This window comes from Oncorhynchus keta, chromosome 4, assembly GCF_023373465.1.
Source record: "Oncorhynchus keta strain PuntledgeMale-10-30-2019 chromosome 4, Oket_V2, whole genome shotgun sequence".
NCBI lineage: Eukaryota > Metazoa > Chordata > Actinopteri > Salmoniformes > Salmonidae > Oncorhynchus > Oncorhynchus keta.
Window position 1 is genome coordinate 31,771,188 of NC_068424.1, and position 17,508 is coordinate 31,788,695.

At 47.0% G+C, this 17,508-nt stretch overlaps 1 protein-coding gene across 11 annotated transcripts in view; it reads left to right on the top strand.

Annotated features, from left to right (window-relative positions):
• cacnb2a (calcium channel, voltage-dependent, beta 2a) overlaps nt 1-17,508 on the top strand; it is a 122,967-nt gene that overhangs the window by 92,657 nt on the left and 12,802 nt on the right. For 6 of the 11 annotated variants that reach the window (XM_052505909.1, XM_052505916.1, XM_052505920.1 and 3 more), the window contains 6 exons: nt 2,091-2,171; nt 2,930-2,988; nt 3,622-3,731; nt 8,273-8,427; nt 15,425-15,520; nt 16,327-16,509. In XM_052505909.1, coding sequence (XP_052361869.1) covers nt 2,091-2,171; nt 2,930-2,988; nt 3,622-3,731; nt 8,273-8,427; nt 15,425-15,520; nt 16,327-16,509 — 684 coding nt within the window. The remainder of the gene's footprint in view (nt 1-2,090; nt 2,172-2,929; nt 2,989-3,621; nt 3,732-8,272; nt 8,428-15,424; nt 15,521-16,326; nt 16,510-17,508) is intronic. The other 5 variants (XM_052505910.1, XM_052505919.1, XM_052505922.1 and 2 more) reach the window with 1 other exon arrangement.

Consider the following 17,508-nt stretch of genomic DNA (forward strand, 5'->3'; position numbering starts at 1 on the left):
CAATGGAAACAATAGCCACCATTTTCCATCATCCAGCAGCGTGCATTATTTTAGTAACAATAACCCTGTAGCCTAGGCCAGCGAAATGTGGCCTAAAATATTTCAGCGTCCTGACCGGTAGTGCTCCAGACTTGGATGCTCTGGTCCTGCATCTAGCAGCACTTTCCCCGCTCTGATGTAACGAGAGTTCCCCAGGGACAGCCAGTGACGGCAGCAGATGTTAGCAGTTGAAGAAAAATGAAAGAGAGAGAGACGGACCGAGAGAGACAGATACAAGGAAAAGAGAGAGCTAGAGAGAGAGAGCTAGAGAGAGAGAGAAGGGGGGGAGAGATGAAGACAGAAAGAGAGAGCTAGAGAGAGAGAGAGAGAGAGCTAGAGAGAGAGAGAGAGCGCTTGAGAGAGCTAGAGAGAAAGAAAGGTGGGGAAGAGATGAAGACAGAAAGAGAGAGAGAGCTAGAGAGAGAGCTAGAGAGAGAGAGAAGGGGGGAGAGATGAAGACAGAAAGAGAGAGCGAGAGAGCTAGAGAGAGAGAGAGAGAGCTAGAGAGAGAGAAAGAGAGCTAGAGAGAGAGAGCTAGAGAGAGAGAGAGAGAGAGAGAGAGAGCTATAGAGAGAGAGAGAGAGAGAGAGAGAGAGAGAGAGAGAGAGAGAGCTATAGAGAGAGAGAGAGCTAGAGAGAGAGAGAGAGAGAGAGAGAGAGAGAGCTAGAGAGAGAGAGAGAGAGAGAGAGAGAGAGAGAGCTATAGAGAGAGAGAGAGCTATAGAGAGAGAGAGAGCTAGAGAGAGAGAGAGAGAGAGAGAGAGAGAGAGAGAGAGAGAGAGAGAGAGAGAGAGCTATAGAGAGAGAGAGAGCTAGAGAGAGAGAGAGAGAGAAAATGGTGGGAAGAGATGAAGACAGAAAGAGAGAGCGAGAGAGTTGGAAGGGGAGAGAGCGATAGACAGGAAGACATTGCTGAGAGAGGCTAAGACACAAAAACAGGGTGAGATGGAACAACAACAAAGAAAAGCAGCACGAGCGGTAGATACTGTAGTTAGCAGTAATATTGAGTTGTGAAAAAAAGATAGTAAAGGTCTCTCTCTTCATCCATCTGTCATAGCTGTCTCCATTAGTGCTCAGATCACGCACTGTCGCTCCTGCGGAGGTGAAAGCGTTTTCATTTTCCCTGCGAAGCGATGGCGTGTCTTGTCTGTCTGCCGGTGCGTTCCTCAGACATACTGCACCGTCACACCGCTGGAACTGTGACAGCACACACAGATGTGGCATTAGAGGTCTACTGCCTCGCTGTCACCCACACACACACACACACACACACACACACACACACACACACGCATCCCTCTGAAGCTGTCACTGAGATGCACTGAGCTCCCACTCTGTCGCTGTGTGACTGGGTTTCTCTGCTAGTTTGTTTCAGTTCTAACCGTTTCCTACCGTTTTAGTTCTTATCATCCTTGTTCTGACTAACCAGTTCCTCTACTGACATTCCCTTTTGGGTAGATATCAATTATGAAATGAGAGATTCTGCTCAGTATACCTTGACCTCCACACAGATTTGGATTTTTGTTCTTATGTTAAGCTGCTTGTCAATTCATTACGGGGTCAGTGAATTCAGTTCAGAGATGATCTTAGTATTTGCTCTGTCTAGAGTGTCATTCAGTATAACGTCTTACCGTTTTATATTTACTCAAAATGAAAACAAAACACCCCTATTTCTATGGACCAGAAAACCATGATGGATGAAGGGATGTACCAGTCCCAGATTCCACCTTTAACTGGCATCCTTCATGTGTGTTGAGTGCAAACTGGGGCTCACAGTTAGTACAACTAATTTCATAGTTTGCCAAGTTCCTTTCAGTTCTAATAATTGGTACAGTGTGTTTTGCTTTTTCCCCTGGACTTAGTGTGTAATGTTGAGTGTGCATGCTTCCAAAATGCCGCCATTATTTCCTATTTAGCGCACTACTTTTGACCAGGGCGCTGGTCAAAAGTAGTGCACTATGTAGGGGGGCAGAGTGCCATTTGGGCTGCGGCCTCTGTATAATAATCCCCCTGGATGTGAAGCTGATGGGTTGTTTTCTGTCGCCGGGCAGACGGAACACATTCCTCCATACGACGTTGTGCCTTCCATGCGACCTGTGGTCCTGGTTGGACCGTCACTGAAGGGCTATGAGGTAACAGCATTGTTATTATAAGGGTTTGTTATACGTTTTTATGCAGTTGTTATAAGGGGTTATCACTGACACTACCACCCTCACCACTGTTACATTCTATTTAGATCACTACTTGTTAAGTTTGCCAAATCTGGTAAATTCCCCCCAAATTACCAGGTTTCCCAGAAACCCAGGGAATCTTCCAAATGGGAATTCTGGAAAACCTGGACATTTTGGGGAAATTACTTGAATTGTGCAACCCTACTACATTTACATTAACATTTAAGTCATTTAGCAGACGCTCTTATCCAGAGCGACTTACAACAGGTACTGGTACTAGCTACTACTGGTACTAGCACCACTACTACACTCACTAATACGTTCTGTTTACACTAATTCCACTTCTACTACTTGTTCTCATTGTGGACACATAGACACACCAACAGAGCTGAGCTGTGTCTCTGTGGTTAATGGGAGGCAGAAAGGGGAGGTTCCTCTGGAACCTGATGAGAACAGGACACACTAAGCTGAGGAGGAGCACAGTTGTTTACATGGGAAAGGCTGAAGTGCTGTCAGTCAATTCTGAAACAACAGTCTGTGCTGTGGGGCTCCCTCTCTCACCAACAGAGAGCTTGCTTCAATTCACCAACCAACCCACCCATGCAAACACACACACACACACACACACACACACAGACACACACACACACAGTCTGTTTTCAAAATGATGGTCATTCCATAAATGTTCACTGTGTTTTTCTTATCCCTTTTGCTTGCAGGTGACAGATATGATGCAAAAGGCACTGTTTGACTTTTTGAAACACCGATTTGAAGGGAGGTACGTGCTTTTCTCCCTTCCCCCTCTCTTTATCCCTGTTCAGTCCGTTCTGCCTGAGTCCTATAGGCTGGTATTTAGTCGTCCCGGGAGGTTTTGCCGAAGGAGTATGTAACAAGTTTGTTTGGCCTGGAGATGTGTGCTAGCTGTTGCTTTAAATAGGCCTTCTCCATGTCCTTAATAGGCCATAGTGGGCCCTAGTGCAGCGCAGGGTTCTCCTCAGTTCCTCTCCTCTCCATGCACCAGTCCCTGCCTGGGCTTCCTGGCCAGTCTCCCATCCACAGTAAATAAATGATGTTACAAAACTCATACTGTACTCATACTGTAAACCGTATTTATATTCTTCTCAGAGTGAGAGACTTTTGATCATTAGCAAGATGTTTTACATATGGTATTTGACTATAAGCATACTCACACCATCTCTGTCCTCGTCTACTAAACCTTAGAAATCACAACTCTCCCCTCTTCATAGGGTGATTTGGTTGCTATCCCCTTTCTATTTGGAATACAGTGTTCTTTCCAAGTGTTCCATTTTGTATTGATATTGATCATGGATCAAGGCTATTTGATTCGGAAATCAGAGCACGCTCTCTTCTCTCTCTGACCAGTTATTTTGTTTCTCTGCCTTCCTATCAGAATATCAATCACTCGTGTCACGGCAGACATCTCTCTTGCCAAGCGCTCGGTCCTCAACAACCCTAGTAAGCACGCCATCATCGAGCGCTCCAACACACGCTCCAACCTTGGTAAGTTCTGGAAGTATGAGACCTCTGTGTTCCTCTAGTGCCCTTTGTATTTAGAGAGACTAATTGCATAGAGAAAAGGGAAGGAGTCAAAGATTAAACAAAGTCTTCTGCTGTGTCCCAAATGGCATCCTATACCTCATACAGCAGTGGTGGAAAAAGTACTCAATTCTCTCTCGTAAAAGTAAAGATACCTTAAAAGAAAATGACTCAAGTAAAAGGGAAAATCACCCAGTTAAGATACACTTGAGTAAGTCTGAAAGTATTTGGTTTTAAATATACTTAAGTATTAAAAGTAAAAGTACGAATAATAAAAAAAATCCTTATATTAGGCAAACCAGGTGGAAATCCAGGGTCACACTCCAGCGCTCAGATATCATTTAAAAACAAAGCATTTGTGTTTAGTGAGCCCGCCAGATCAGAGGCAGTAGAGATGACCAGGGATGTTCTCTGTTTAGTGAGCCCGCCAGATCAGAGGCAGTAGAGACAACCAGGGATGTTCTCTGTTTAGTGAGCCCGCCAGATCAGAGGCAGTAGAGATGACCAGGGATGTTCTCTGTTTAGTGAGCCCGCCAGATCAGAGGCAGTAGAGACGACCAGGGATGTTCTCTGTTTAGTGAGCCCGCCAGATCAGAGGCAGTAGAGATGACCAGGGATGTTCTCTGTTTAGTGAGCCCGCCAGATCAGAGGCAGTAGAGACGACCAGGGATGTTCTCTGTTTAGTGAGCCCGCCAGATCAGAGGCAGTAGAGACGACCAGGGATGTTCTCTGTTTAGTGAGCCCGCCAGATCAGAGGCAGTAGAGACGACCAGGGATGTTCTCTGTTTAGTGAGCCCGCCAGATCAGAGGCAGTAGAGACGAAGGGATGTTCTCTGTTTAGTGAGCCCGCCAGATCAGAGGCAGTAGAGATGACCAGGGATGTTCTCTGTTTAGTGAGCCCGCCAGATCAGAGCAGTAGAGACGACCAGGGATGTTCTCAGTAGAGATGACCAGGGATGTTCTCTGTTTAGTGAGCCCGCCAGATCAGAGGCAGTAGAGACGACCAGGGATGTTCTCTGTTTAGTGAGCCCGCCAGATCAGAGGCAGTAGAGACGACCAGGGATGTTCTCTGTTTAGTGAGCCCGCCAGATCAGAGGCAGTAGAGACGACCAGGGATGTTCTCTGTTTAGTGAGCCCGCCAGATCAGAGGCAGTAGAGACGACCAGGGATGTTCTCTGTTTAGTGAGCCCGCCAGATCAGAGGCAGTAGAGATGACCAGATCAGAGGCAGTAGAGACGACCAGGGATGTTCTCTGTTTAGTGGGCCCGCCAGATCAGAGGCAGTAGAGACGACCAGGGATGTTCTCTGTTTAGTGAGCCCGCCAGATCAGAGGCAGTAGAGATGACCAGGGATGTTCTCTGTTTAGTGAGCCCGCCAGATCAGAGGCAGTAGAGATGACCAGGGATGTTCTCTGTTTAGTGAGCCCGCCAGATCAGATCAGGGATGTTCTCTGTTTAGTGAGCCCGCCAGATCAGAGGCAGTAGAGACGACCAGGGATGTTCTCTGTTTAGTGAGCCCGCCAAATCAGAGGCAGTAGAGACGACCAGGGATGTTCTCTGTTTAGTGAGCCCGCCAGATCAGAGGCAGTAGAGATGACCAGGGATGTTCTCTGTTTAGTGAGCCCGCCAGATCAGAGGCAGTAGAGATGACCAGGGATGTTCTCTGTTTAGTGAGCCCGCCAGATCAGAGGCAGTAGAGATGACCAGGGATGTTCTCTGTTTAGTGATCCCGCCAGATCAGAGGCAGTAGAGATGACCAGGGATGTTCTCTGTTTAGTGAGCCCGCCAGATCAGAGGCAGTAGAGATGACCAGGGATGTTCTCTTGATAAGTGTGCGATTTGAACCATTTTCTGTCCTGCTAAGCATTCAAAGTGTAATGAGTACTTTTGGGTGTCAGGGGAAATGTAGTGAAGTAAAAGTTGTCAAAAATATAAATAGTAAAGATACCCCAAAAAACTACTTAAGTACTTTACACCACTGCTATACACTATACACTCTTAGAAAGAAAGTTGCTATCTATAACCTAAAAGGGTTCTTCGTCTGTCCCCATAGGAGAACCCTTTGAAGAACCCTTGTTGTTTCCAGGTCGGACCCTTTTGATTCCAAGTACAAATGTTTTGTGTTCCATGTAGAACCCTTTTCCACTGAAGGTTCTACATGGAACCCAAAATTGTTCTACCTGGAACCAAAAAGGGTTCTCCAATGGGGACAGCTGAATAACCCTTTTGGAACCCTTTTTACTAAGAGTGTCGTTCATGACTTTTGACCAGGGGACATATGGCTCCAGTCAAAAGTAGTGCACTATATAGGGAATAGGGTGCCATTTGGAAGAAAGCCTTGAAGATGGTTATAGTGCAGACCTACAGATGTTGGAAGGGGACGATTGACCTGTCTGGGGATGTGATTAAAAAGGTTTGTGTTTGGAACAAAAGATTGGGAAAGAGAGGAGAATCCAGAAGCCTGCTGCCAGATAACAAGGTCAAGAACCCAGCTGATTTTACCAGGCTTGATTAACAAGCTGCGGTTTAGAATGAAACAGATTCCTCAGCTCTGACCTCACGGGGGTGGCCGGAGAGCCAACGGAACTATGGAAGCCACAGTCCTAATCTTTGTATTGGATCACTGACATGAGCAACGGTGCTCTGTAATGTTACTCCTGGGTTGCATCCCAAATGGCACCCAGTTCCCTATTGAGTGCACTACTTTTCTGATGTGCCGGTTGCTCGGGCAGCGATGTCCCGGGATTAAAGCCCTTTCTGTGGATCCTCAGAGAGAGCGTGGATGGAAGCTAGTAGCACCTCCCTCCGTCTACCCCCACCGCCCCAGACTGGGTTACACTTAAAGCACTGCACAGCTCTGTACAACCTCGGTGCTCCACTTTTGATGACAAGCTCTTTAACTGGCAGCCAATGCAACTGTATAATTATTTAATCACTTCAGGGACACACGTGTTGACAGTGCGCTGAACCCTAACTCTGTCTCGATGGCAATAGATAGGAAGACTTTTCTGAAAACAACAATTGTTCCAAATGTGGCTGAAGTTATTTCAGGAATCTCTTACAAGCAGACCCATCACTTGAGTTAAGCATTTGTGTAATTGAGTTAGTGTGTGAAAAGTAATATTATGCGGCCTAAGTTGCATTCCAGTCACAGCTGTTAGTTCCTGTTTGATTTCGGCCTAGATATCATCAAAACCCAGTGTTTCCAACAGGAAGCGTCTGATATGAAAAACATCATCATAAAATGCATCCCAAATGGCACTCTATTATTCTCTTTGTAGGGCACTGCTTTTGACCATGGCCCATAGAACTCTGGTCAAAAGTAGTGCACTATATATAGGGATAGAGAGGGATTTGGGATGCATCCATAATGTATTATAATCACCAGACACATCTGGACTCTCCGCTCAATTTCCGGCAACACGCGTGTCTTAGTCATTGCAGCAGTGGATGTGCAAACACAAGTTTGTTTGAGCTTCTAATGAAATGTAATGAAGTGAAGTGTTGCTTGAAGGAGATTTCCTGGACTGTCTATGATTTATGTTTATGACCTAACCACGTCTATCTGGGGGGGAAAGTGCATTAGCTAATACATGTTCTCTCACGTTAAATGGGATACTTCCATATTTCCGCATGATCCTATGGCCATTCAGTTTTGATAATCTCTCCTCCTCTCGAAGGCTCATAACTGAAGGGCGGAATGAAAGCGGATTTATGGCTTGACTCTCGTTCTCTCTCCCTCACTCTCTCTCTGTCTCGTGTCTCTCCAACCCTAATGCTCTCCCTCACTCTCTCTCTCTCTGTCTCGTGTCTCTCCAACCCTAATGCTCTCCCTCACTCTCTCGCTCTCTCTCTCTCTCTCTCTCTCTCTCTCTCTCTCTCTCTCTCTCTCTCTGTCTCGTGTCTCTCCAACCCTAATGCTCTCCCTCACTCTCTCGCTCTCTCTCTGTCTCATGTCTCTCCAACCCTAATGCTCTCACTCTCGTTCTCGTTCTCTCTCTCTCTCTCTCTCTCTCTCTCTCTCTCTCTCTCTCTCTCTCTCTCTCTCTCTCTCTCTCTCTCTCTCTCTCTCTGTCTCGTGTCTCTCCAACCCTAATCTCTCCCTCTCGTTCTCTCTGTCTCTCTCTCCAACCCTAATGCTCTCCCTCTCGTTCTCTCTCTCTCTCTCTCTCTCTCTCTCTCTCTCTCTCTCTCTCTCTGTCTCGTGTCTCTCCAACCCTAATGCCCTCACTCTCGTTCTCGTTCTCTCTCTCTCTCTCTCTCTCTCTCTCTCTCTCTCTCTCTCTCTCTCTCTCTCTCTCTGTCTCGTGTCTCTCCAACCCTAATGCTCTCCCTCTCATGCTCTCCCTCTCTCTCTTCTCTCTCTCTCTCTCTCTCTCTCTCTCTCTCTCTCTCTCTCTCTCTCTCTCTCTCTCTCTCTCTCTCTCTCTCTCTCTCTCTCTCTCTCTCTCTCTCTCTGTCTCATGTCTCTCCAACCCTAATGCTCTCCCTCTTGTTCTCTCTTAGTAGCTGAAGTGCAAAGTGAGATAGAGCGTATCTTTGAGCTGGCCCGGACCTTGCAGCTGGTGGTTCTGGACGCAGACACCATCAACCACCCGGCCCAATTGGGAAAGACCTCCCTGGCCCCTATCATCGTCTACGTCAAGATCTCCTCTCCTAAGGTGAGGCCAAGCAAGGCAAATAAGTGGTAACGTACATCTAGTCTGGTTTCAGTCAGTCACCTTCGGTACATGGGAGGCTACTCGAAGAGAGAGGGTGGCCAGGTTCGGGGGTACCCCCCCGACGCTTGTGTCTGTCTCAGTCAAGCAGTGGCTTCCTCTTTTCATAGACTTCTTAAGGATGGGTCCGGTCACCTCAGTGATCCGGTTCCACGTAGACTTTCGACCCTGGGCTAGCTAAATGAGCTTTGCATGTCGTGCTAGCCAGGTTGTCTTAACTCGCCGAGGCGAGCTAGCTATAATAGCTATTACTGCCTCCCCACTGGTGTTGCTGGGCTAGCTAGCCTAGCTCATGCTAAAAAGTGTCCTTGCTAATGTTGGCTAGCATGCTTAACTTCCTTGAGTAAAACTTACTAGCTTTCCCCCAGCGTTATGGCAACCACATTCCTATTTTAAGTTCCTGGAGTTGGAGGGAGTGACGGAAATGGGGTTTAAGTGCACCTCCGATGTAGAAGCAGCCCTCTGAGCACTTGGCTGGGGTAACACCCGGAGCGTGGGGCCAAGCATGTGTCTGAGTGACCAGTGCGCCCCTCTGCAAAAACATTACTATGACAACAGTGTCCCCACGTTTGGCAGACGGCGTACTACGTCAGCCATTGCCAGAGCCCCCTGTGCTTATATAGGGGCCAGGCTTCATGCAGTCTATACAGTCTCACAGAAGCACAATGTATGTTGGAAGCTTGTCCATGCTTAATGCTGCCGCCTCTGTTACCCCGCGTTCCACAGTGTTCACAGTGTTCAAGGGGTAGATCAATCTCCCCAGAGTGAGAGTGACAAGTTGGGTCACTGTGCCCATGGCTGGTTCATTACTGGGATTCATTGATTCCTGCCTGTAGCTCACTAGTCACTATGAGGTGTCTAGTGATGCAGGTTATGGGCTCTATAGGTGATGAGTTGTTGGTAGCGGAGTCGAGGGAACGAGCAGGGTTGGACACGACCACGCTATTATCCCACATGCAGTCTCTGTGGTCCATAAGAGCCCCCCAAATGAGCTGTCTGTCTCCAGCTCAACACTTTTCATTCCTGAAAATGAGATTCAATTACCAATCACCCCTGTCTGTTACAACAGAACGGGTCCGTTTTTCAGAGCTACCTGTCCAATTTCCAGGTAGGTTCCAAGACGTTTTGTCGCTAGTACCTATGACTGGTTGGTAGGGTAACCTCCATGATAAAGTTTTGTTCCCTGGGTCTATGTTTTATGTGTGCGGCCCAGCGCTGGGTGCCAGCTGGTTACTGAAACGCATCTTACTGCCTGAACCTGGTGAGCCTCGTTGTGACAACAGTGCCTTCATGTGGCACTGCCAACCGGGGTACGTCACTGATGGCCAGAGCCCGTGTACCCAGAGTGGGCCGGGCTTTAGGCAAACCTTGGCACATAAACACTGTTTTTTTCAGCCAAGTTCCACAGTTTTGACGGGTGGCACTTTGACGGGTATGTGAGTTCAATTTTCGCCCAGGATCATGAGAACAGTGACGTCAGGATACAGGCTACAACTTGTTGTGCATCACTCACGCGTCTGCAGCATCATCACGTCGACTGTTCCCGAAGCCTCAGTACCATTTATCGAGGGAGGAAATATCCTCCCGTCTCCAGAAACAGGCAATCCGAGTGGTTCCTATGTCGAAGACCCGGGACTTCTAGTATTCCTGGTTTACGAAAACGGACGGGATTTTGCGTCCTATTCTCGAACTACGTGCCCTCAGCAAGCACCTCAGAGTCTACAAACTCAGAATGTTCACGATCCGATCGCTATTACATTGATTGGCTGGTGGTAGAGTATGCACATGTTTTCCAACCGCTCGGCGATTAAAAAACTGCCGCTCCAAATTCGTTCCATTTATTAATCTCACCATTTATCCAACACCAATCTACTATCGTGACCACCCGGACCTACCATTTGGTTAATTTGTAAGTCGTTCTGGATAAGAGCATCTGCTAAATTACTTAAATGTAAATGTAAATGTTGAAGTGTTGAAACCAAACCATATGATTTGAATGAAAACTATGTTAATTAACAGAATGAAAAAGTGACTGTAAGAAGTGCTCATCATTTGAAATAGGCTACATTAAATTACATGACATTAAAAGGCATATAAACACTCTCTAACTAGGTCAAGAACCAGACAGGTAGCCTGACTTAAATACAAATGAAACAAAAATACCTTATTAGGCAGAGTCTACAGTGCCTTTGAATTCATTTTTACAAACACCAGAATTTGGCCAGAATTTGGCATCAGGCTCGTGCGATGGTGCTTGGAGATCAGGCCAGTGGTGGAGAATACCCTCTCCGTGCTTGCAGAGCCACTGGGAGTCTTCAGGCGTACTCTTGCCAGGCTGGGCAGGGATGCAGAGTTGTTTTTAAAAATGTGTAGGCCTAAATGCTTTTTGGTAAAAAAACAAAACAGAAAGCTCCTTGAAAAATAGAACATGTCCTGCCTATTGGGCCAAATCTATTTCAGCCTATTGTATAGATAATATCACTGTTAAGAAGTCCGATCTTTTGTTTATAAATACTTTGATGCAATAACACACGTAGCTAGCTACCCACCTCATTCCCTTCTGTTAGCATGTGCACATAGTAAAAAGTACACCATCATGCTTTAGGGATAGGTGTCTTTTCGGATTCCGCAATAATTCTTTAGTTGTTAACACATGGTCACCACACTACCTCTCTTGGTCTTGGTCGTCCTCATCTTTGTCACGTCGATTTTGCACCTGTGTGTTTTATCATTTTCTTTATGAAAAGATTTAGCGAACTCCATGACAGTAAGCTAAAGCAAGGGGCTATAGAAGAACACAAATAGCCTACAATGCATGCTGGACCGGGCATTCCCTGAGCTCGTGAAGTGAACGGTACTGGAGTGAAATTGGAGCGAGGGGAGAGGCCGACGCTCCAGCCTTTGGGGAAACTTGCTCGGCGCTCCAGTCAAATTGGACACGCTCCGCTCACATACTCTGGCTGGTGGAGGCGGAGTCGAGGGGGAATTCAATGCTACACACATCCTTGCTACTGTCCTGTTTTCAGTCCCCAGGCTTCATAAGAAACCAGAAAAAGAGCTGTCTGTCTCCCATCTCAGCACATTCCGTTTCTAGGTCTCAAGCTACTCACTCGTGTATCACACTTTACTATTAACACGGAGGGTGTCCAGGTTCCGGCTCTGCTTAGCCAAATTTCGTCTGTGTCATACTGTTTTTGCCCGTGCCTATGCCTACAGGGGATAATGGCTTCTGTGATGGAAATCGTTCCAGTGTGGTTGTGGTTGTGTCCCGCCACCTTTCAGTTATGGATACTGGTGGAGTATCTGGCTCTCTTTCCCCTGTTTTTGTCGGGCCAGGTTGTGCTGGTCAGAACCGACAATCTCCCTGGTTGCCTCAACTCGGGTGCAGATCTTTTATCCAGGTGGGACCTCCTCTCTCAGGAGTAGAGGCTGTCCCAGGTATGGAACATTTTCGGCAGGGCCGATGTCGATTTTTAGGCATTGTGGGAAAACGCGCAGTGACTTCTATTTTTCGCCATGTGGTATCCCACGGTGAAGTGGGTGCGCCGGGATGGCTTACCTTTGATTCTTGTGGCTCCCCAGGCAACCTTCTTTCGCAGAGATCATTAACCTTTTAGGCAGGGACCCGTGGAAACACCCGTTAGGCAGGCACCTGTTGTCCCAGGTGCACAGGCAGGTATGGTAAGAGATCCTATGGGCCTGACCCCTAAGAGGCCAATCTGATGGCTAGAGGTTTACCTCTGAATGTTATTGCTACCATTCAGTCTGCAAGGGCACCCTCCATGAGAGGACTGTATGCGTATAAGTGGCAAGCATTTGAGCTCTGGTGCCAAGATAAAGGACTTGTCAGTGCTCTGTAAGGGACATCCTTATGCTTCTACAGGTGCTTTTCAAGCATTCTCCACTTTAAAAGGGTACATGGCCTCGGGACTCGGTGGATCTGAAGATACTCTCCTACAAAACCTCCCTGCTCATGGCTATGGCCTAGGCTAAAAGTGCTGGGGACCTCTGTACACCCTTGCTGTCCTCAGTTGGCCCCGGGCGTCCAAAAGCGGCCTTCGCCCCAAAAGTAATGGCTATGTCCTACAGGTCCTATTTAGCTTTTCGCCTCCTGCTATTGCTTCTGAAGAGCAACAAAGGTTACATGCCCTGTGCCTGGTACGAGCCTTACGCACGTACATTAAATGGACCCGGGATATCCGGTCATGTGACCAACTCTTTGTCTGTTTTGCTAATCCAGCTCGCAGCAGGGCACTCTCTAAGCAGCGTCTCTGCCACTGTATTGTGGAGGCTATTGCCCTGGCATATAGCAGCAAGGGTCAAGGATTACCTACCAGTGTACGTGTCCAGTCCACCAGGGGTCTGGCAGTGTCTTGAGCGTTGTTTAAAGGGTTGACCATAGGAAATATTTGTGCTGCTGCGAGTTGGGCATCACCACATACACATGAGGTTTTATAGCTTGGATGTGTCTGCTCCCAGTATAGAAAACCGCGTGCTTGCGCTTGGGACAGGGGAAAGTCATTAGACAGGGCGCCGTGTGAGCAATGCCCAGACTGCCGCATCTGGAGTGGTCAGGTTGGGGTGGTCTGCCATGGGCCGTTTCATTTAGTATCCGTTGGGTCGTGATTATATTTCGCAATAGTTTGTTGCACCAAAGATGAGTGACTGAAAGGGAACGTAACGCTGTGACTATAACTACTGTTCCCTGAAGAATAAAAACTAGGTACGACACCTGTTTGACCCCGCACCGCCCGTTCCTGGCCTCGGTGAAGAGCGGTATTAAATTGAAGGAATGAATCTGACCCTCACGCTTATCACCTGTGGAAGTCGGGGCTTTCAGCGAGGCTTGGATTTCATTGGCCTTGTCAGGCGTGATTGTAGATCCTTCATCCAAGGTTGCAAGAGTGCTACTCCCCATACATAGTGTGTTGTACTTTGTTTCACTCCTTCATTGAACAGTAGTTATAGTCATAAAGTTACGTTCATTCGCAATACACAATTTCCATTCCACAAATACATGTGGTAGTTTACATGGCATGTTAAATCATGACATGTCAAATTTGCAATGCAAATAGTCTGGGAGTGTTATGGCTTGGGGGTAGAAGCTGTTTAGAAGCCTGTTGGACCTAGACTTGGTGCTCTGGTTCCGCTTGCCATGCGGTAGCAGAGAGAACAGTCTATCACTGGGGTGGCTGGAGTCTTTGCCAATTTTTAGGGCCTTCTTCTGACACCGCCTGGTATAGAGGTCCTGGATGGCAGGAAGCTTGGCCTCGGTGATGTACTAGGCCGTACGCACCACCCTCTGTAGTTGCCATACCAGGCAGCGATGCAACCCATCAGGATGCTCTCGATGGTGCAGCTGTAAAACCTTTTGAGGCTCTGAGGACCCATGCCAAATGTTTTCAGTCTCCTGAGGGGGAATAGGTTTTGTCGTGCCCTCTTCACGACTGTCTTGGTGTGCTTGGACAATGTTAGTTTGTTGGTGATGTGGACACCAAGGAACTTGAAGCTCTCAACCTGCTCCACTATATCCCTGTCGATGAGAATGGGGAGGTGCTCTGACCTCCTTTTCCTGTAGTCCACAATCATCTCCTTTGTCTTGATCACGTTGAGGGAGAGGTTGTTGTCCTTGCACCACACGGTCAGGTCTCTGACCTCCCTATAGGCTGTCTCATCGTTGTCGTTGATCAGTTCTACCTACCACTGTTGTGTCATCATACTGAATCTCAGGGTACTAGCAGTTTGCCCCAGTGTATTACATGGTTATTATTCCAATACTAACCTTTATTTTCTAGTCATGTATTCAGCCAACCTTCCATCTCACACACAGTAATAATATACAGAACTTTATTATTCTAAAATAATTGACTACATCGTTCAAACAAGATACTAAGTAGTTCAAACAATATGGTTCCAAGTGATTTTTTATTTTTGTTACCTTGGGCTTCAGGGCTTCCATACATAATATGTGTCAGTGTGTAAAGGTAGAAGCAGGGCAGGTAGAGGCCGATCCCCTCCAGACAGTATGAAAGAAGTGAGTGGCAGATTGATGAAATGAACAGAGCCGAAGTGAAAGTCCCATCCTGAGACTCCGTAAGAAGTAGTGAAGTCGTCTCCTACTGGTTTGTGTCTATGGATGTCCCTGGTGCATTGGGGCGCCAATGGTGTATGGATGTGTCTTGTCACTGCTCATATCGCCTTTTTCTTCCTGAATGGCGACCTGCTCCAGATTTAAACATGGCCTCTTTTTTTTTTAAAGCTCCATCTACTCAGCTCGTCAAAATGGGAGAGAGTCAGGTGTGTGATTCATCACGCTGACCTTCAGCTGTCTGCAAATAACACAATAAAAACCCTGCCATTTCAGTAACATAAAAAGGGAACGAAGGCGTAGCTGAAGATGTGTGAAATACGGCCGCTAAATCAAAGTTTTGTCAGCCTGAATCACATCTCGACGGGATAAGCCGTCTGACACCTCTCGTCGCCTCTTTTCATCAACTACTGCTGCTGTGAACCAGTAGAATCACAGTTCTACTGTGCTACTGATGTTGGATTGAAGTCTCCACGTTGCTGCTACATTGGAGTTGACTTACGTTACAGTGCTGACGATGCTGTGATGTGATGGAGTTGACTTACGTTACAGTGCTGACGATGCTGTGATGTGATGGAGTTGACCTTGTTAGGGTGTTGACGATGCTTTCGTGTGACGGCGTTGACTCTGTTGCGGCGTTGACGATGCTTTCGTGGGACGGAGTTGACTCTGTTGCGGCATTAACAATGCTTTCGTGGGACGGAGTTGACTCTGTTGCGGCGTTGACGATGCTTTCGTGGGACGGCGTTGACACCGCTACGGTGTCCACGCGCTTTCATGTGATGGGAGTGGGATTTGTTGTGGTGCTGATGGTGTCGTGACTCTCATGCCCCTCACTCATATTTCCCACAGGTTCTGCAGAGGCTCATCAAGTCCAGAGGGAAGTCCCAGGCCAAGCACCTCAATGTCCAGATGGTCGCTGCAGACAAACTGGCCCAGTGCCCTGCCGTGAGTATAGTCACACCACTGGCCAGAGGTCGACCTGGATCACACCCGCCACACGCCACAGCTATTACAATCTGGAAGGATACTGTTTCTTTGTGCAGATTGACGATTTGGGTCTTTGTGACTCAAGCCTCTATTGATACCATAAAGGAGACTGTCAAGGGCGGAGAGGAGGAGAACTTGAGAAGACACGCACTCGAGTTACTTGAAGTCTTGTGTAAATCGTGCACTGATGTTGATTTGCGTGGAGGTTTTTTGAGTTGTGTGCGTATATATCTCCCGTCAGGATTTTGACCTTATATTAATAATACTGTTGTGGAATGCTTCAGAAAGCCTCATATCTCCTGCCAAATCTATTTCAGTCCTTCTGTGATCGTCTCTGGTTTTCTTTTAGAATATGATCCCAAACATCACAGGCTTGTGAAAAAATCCACCCTAATTTAATTCCAATGGCATCGCATCCCTGGTGGTATTTAGCTTTTAAGAGTCTCCCTGATCTGACTATTCTTGCCAAATTAACATTTAATGCTATTAAATTGGTTATTTTGTCTCTGATACAGTTTTAGTCTAACTTAATCCAAGAAGCATGTCAGTTTCTTGTTAAAAAAAAAAGAAAGAAAAGAAACAAGGTGCAAAGTCATTTGGAATCTATAAAATAAAGTATCTTAAGAAAAAATAGATCCTCTCTTATAAAGTTGTTATCTATCGTTGACCCATGCTAAGCTCATACCTGTACTGTTTTGGGCCCATAAAAACACTAGCAATACTGTTTTCCCCTCTGTTTATCTCTCTCCATCTCCCTCACTCAGGAGATGTTTGACATCATCCTGGATGAAAACCAACTGGAGGATGCGTGTGAGCACATGGCTGATTACCTGGAGGCCTACTGGAAGAGCACCCACCCCGCCAGCTGCAACCCCCCCAATCCGCTGCTGCCCAAGGTGTCCACAGCCGCCCTGCCCTCCAGCCCCGCTCCTGTCTCCAGCATGCAGGTACAGGCGCTAACCAGGCTCCGGGCCATTGTGGGCGGCCTGCTCCGGAGCACAGACAAGGAGGAGGACAGGGAGAGCAGGGAGGGCAGGGAGACAAGTAGCTCACTGGCTGTCAGCAGTCTTTACTGCCACAGAGTCAGCGCCATGGCACACTGACCACGACAGGGAAGAGCATGACAAAGAGAGAGAGAGAGATGAAGAACAAAGAGATACAGAGATACAGTGAGAAGGAAAATGAAAGAGAGAGGGAGATGGGGGGGGCTGAGGATGCAATGAGATGTAGAGAAACTAATAGGAAGAGGCATCGAGAGACAAGGGGTGGCATGACTAGTGGTGGGCCTGCTAACCATGACTGAACAAGATCATTAAGCCTTGAAATTACACCGACAAATCTGGAGCTTGTGTTTAGAATTGGTTCAACATGGCTGGTTGCTATCTTTTGAAAAAATGAATTCTTACAGGCAGAGGAATTTTGCATGACGCACTTTTGTCATTTTGAGAATAATTATCTATTTGAAGTGTCTGTATTTAACGGCAGCGAACAGTTCGTTTGGGCCATTTGATTGATGCAGATCAGTTTCATGTGAATTTCAAATGTCCACGTCTTTTCTCCGTCCCCATGCCTTGCTGAAACTCCTGACAATGAACGTCCTTTTTTAAAACCTCAAAATGATTCTGACTACTTTTGACCAGGGTTCATAGGGCTCTGGTCAAAAGTAGTGTACCGTGTAGGGAATAGGGCGCCATTTGTAAATCAATCAAGTTCGAACAAATATGATTACTTTTTGGGAAATGTTTAGTATTCTCCATGACCACAGTCAACCTTTCTAGGGTTGATCCTTTCATTTCAACCTTTGAGTGTGCAGTGCAGTGCACATGTGTGTACTTGTACAAGTGTGAGTTTGAATTTCATGCATGTGGGTTTGCGTGTGTGTTTGATTTGATATACTGTATGGATGTGGTTGGAGTGCGTGTTTGATTTGACATACTGTATGGATG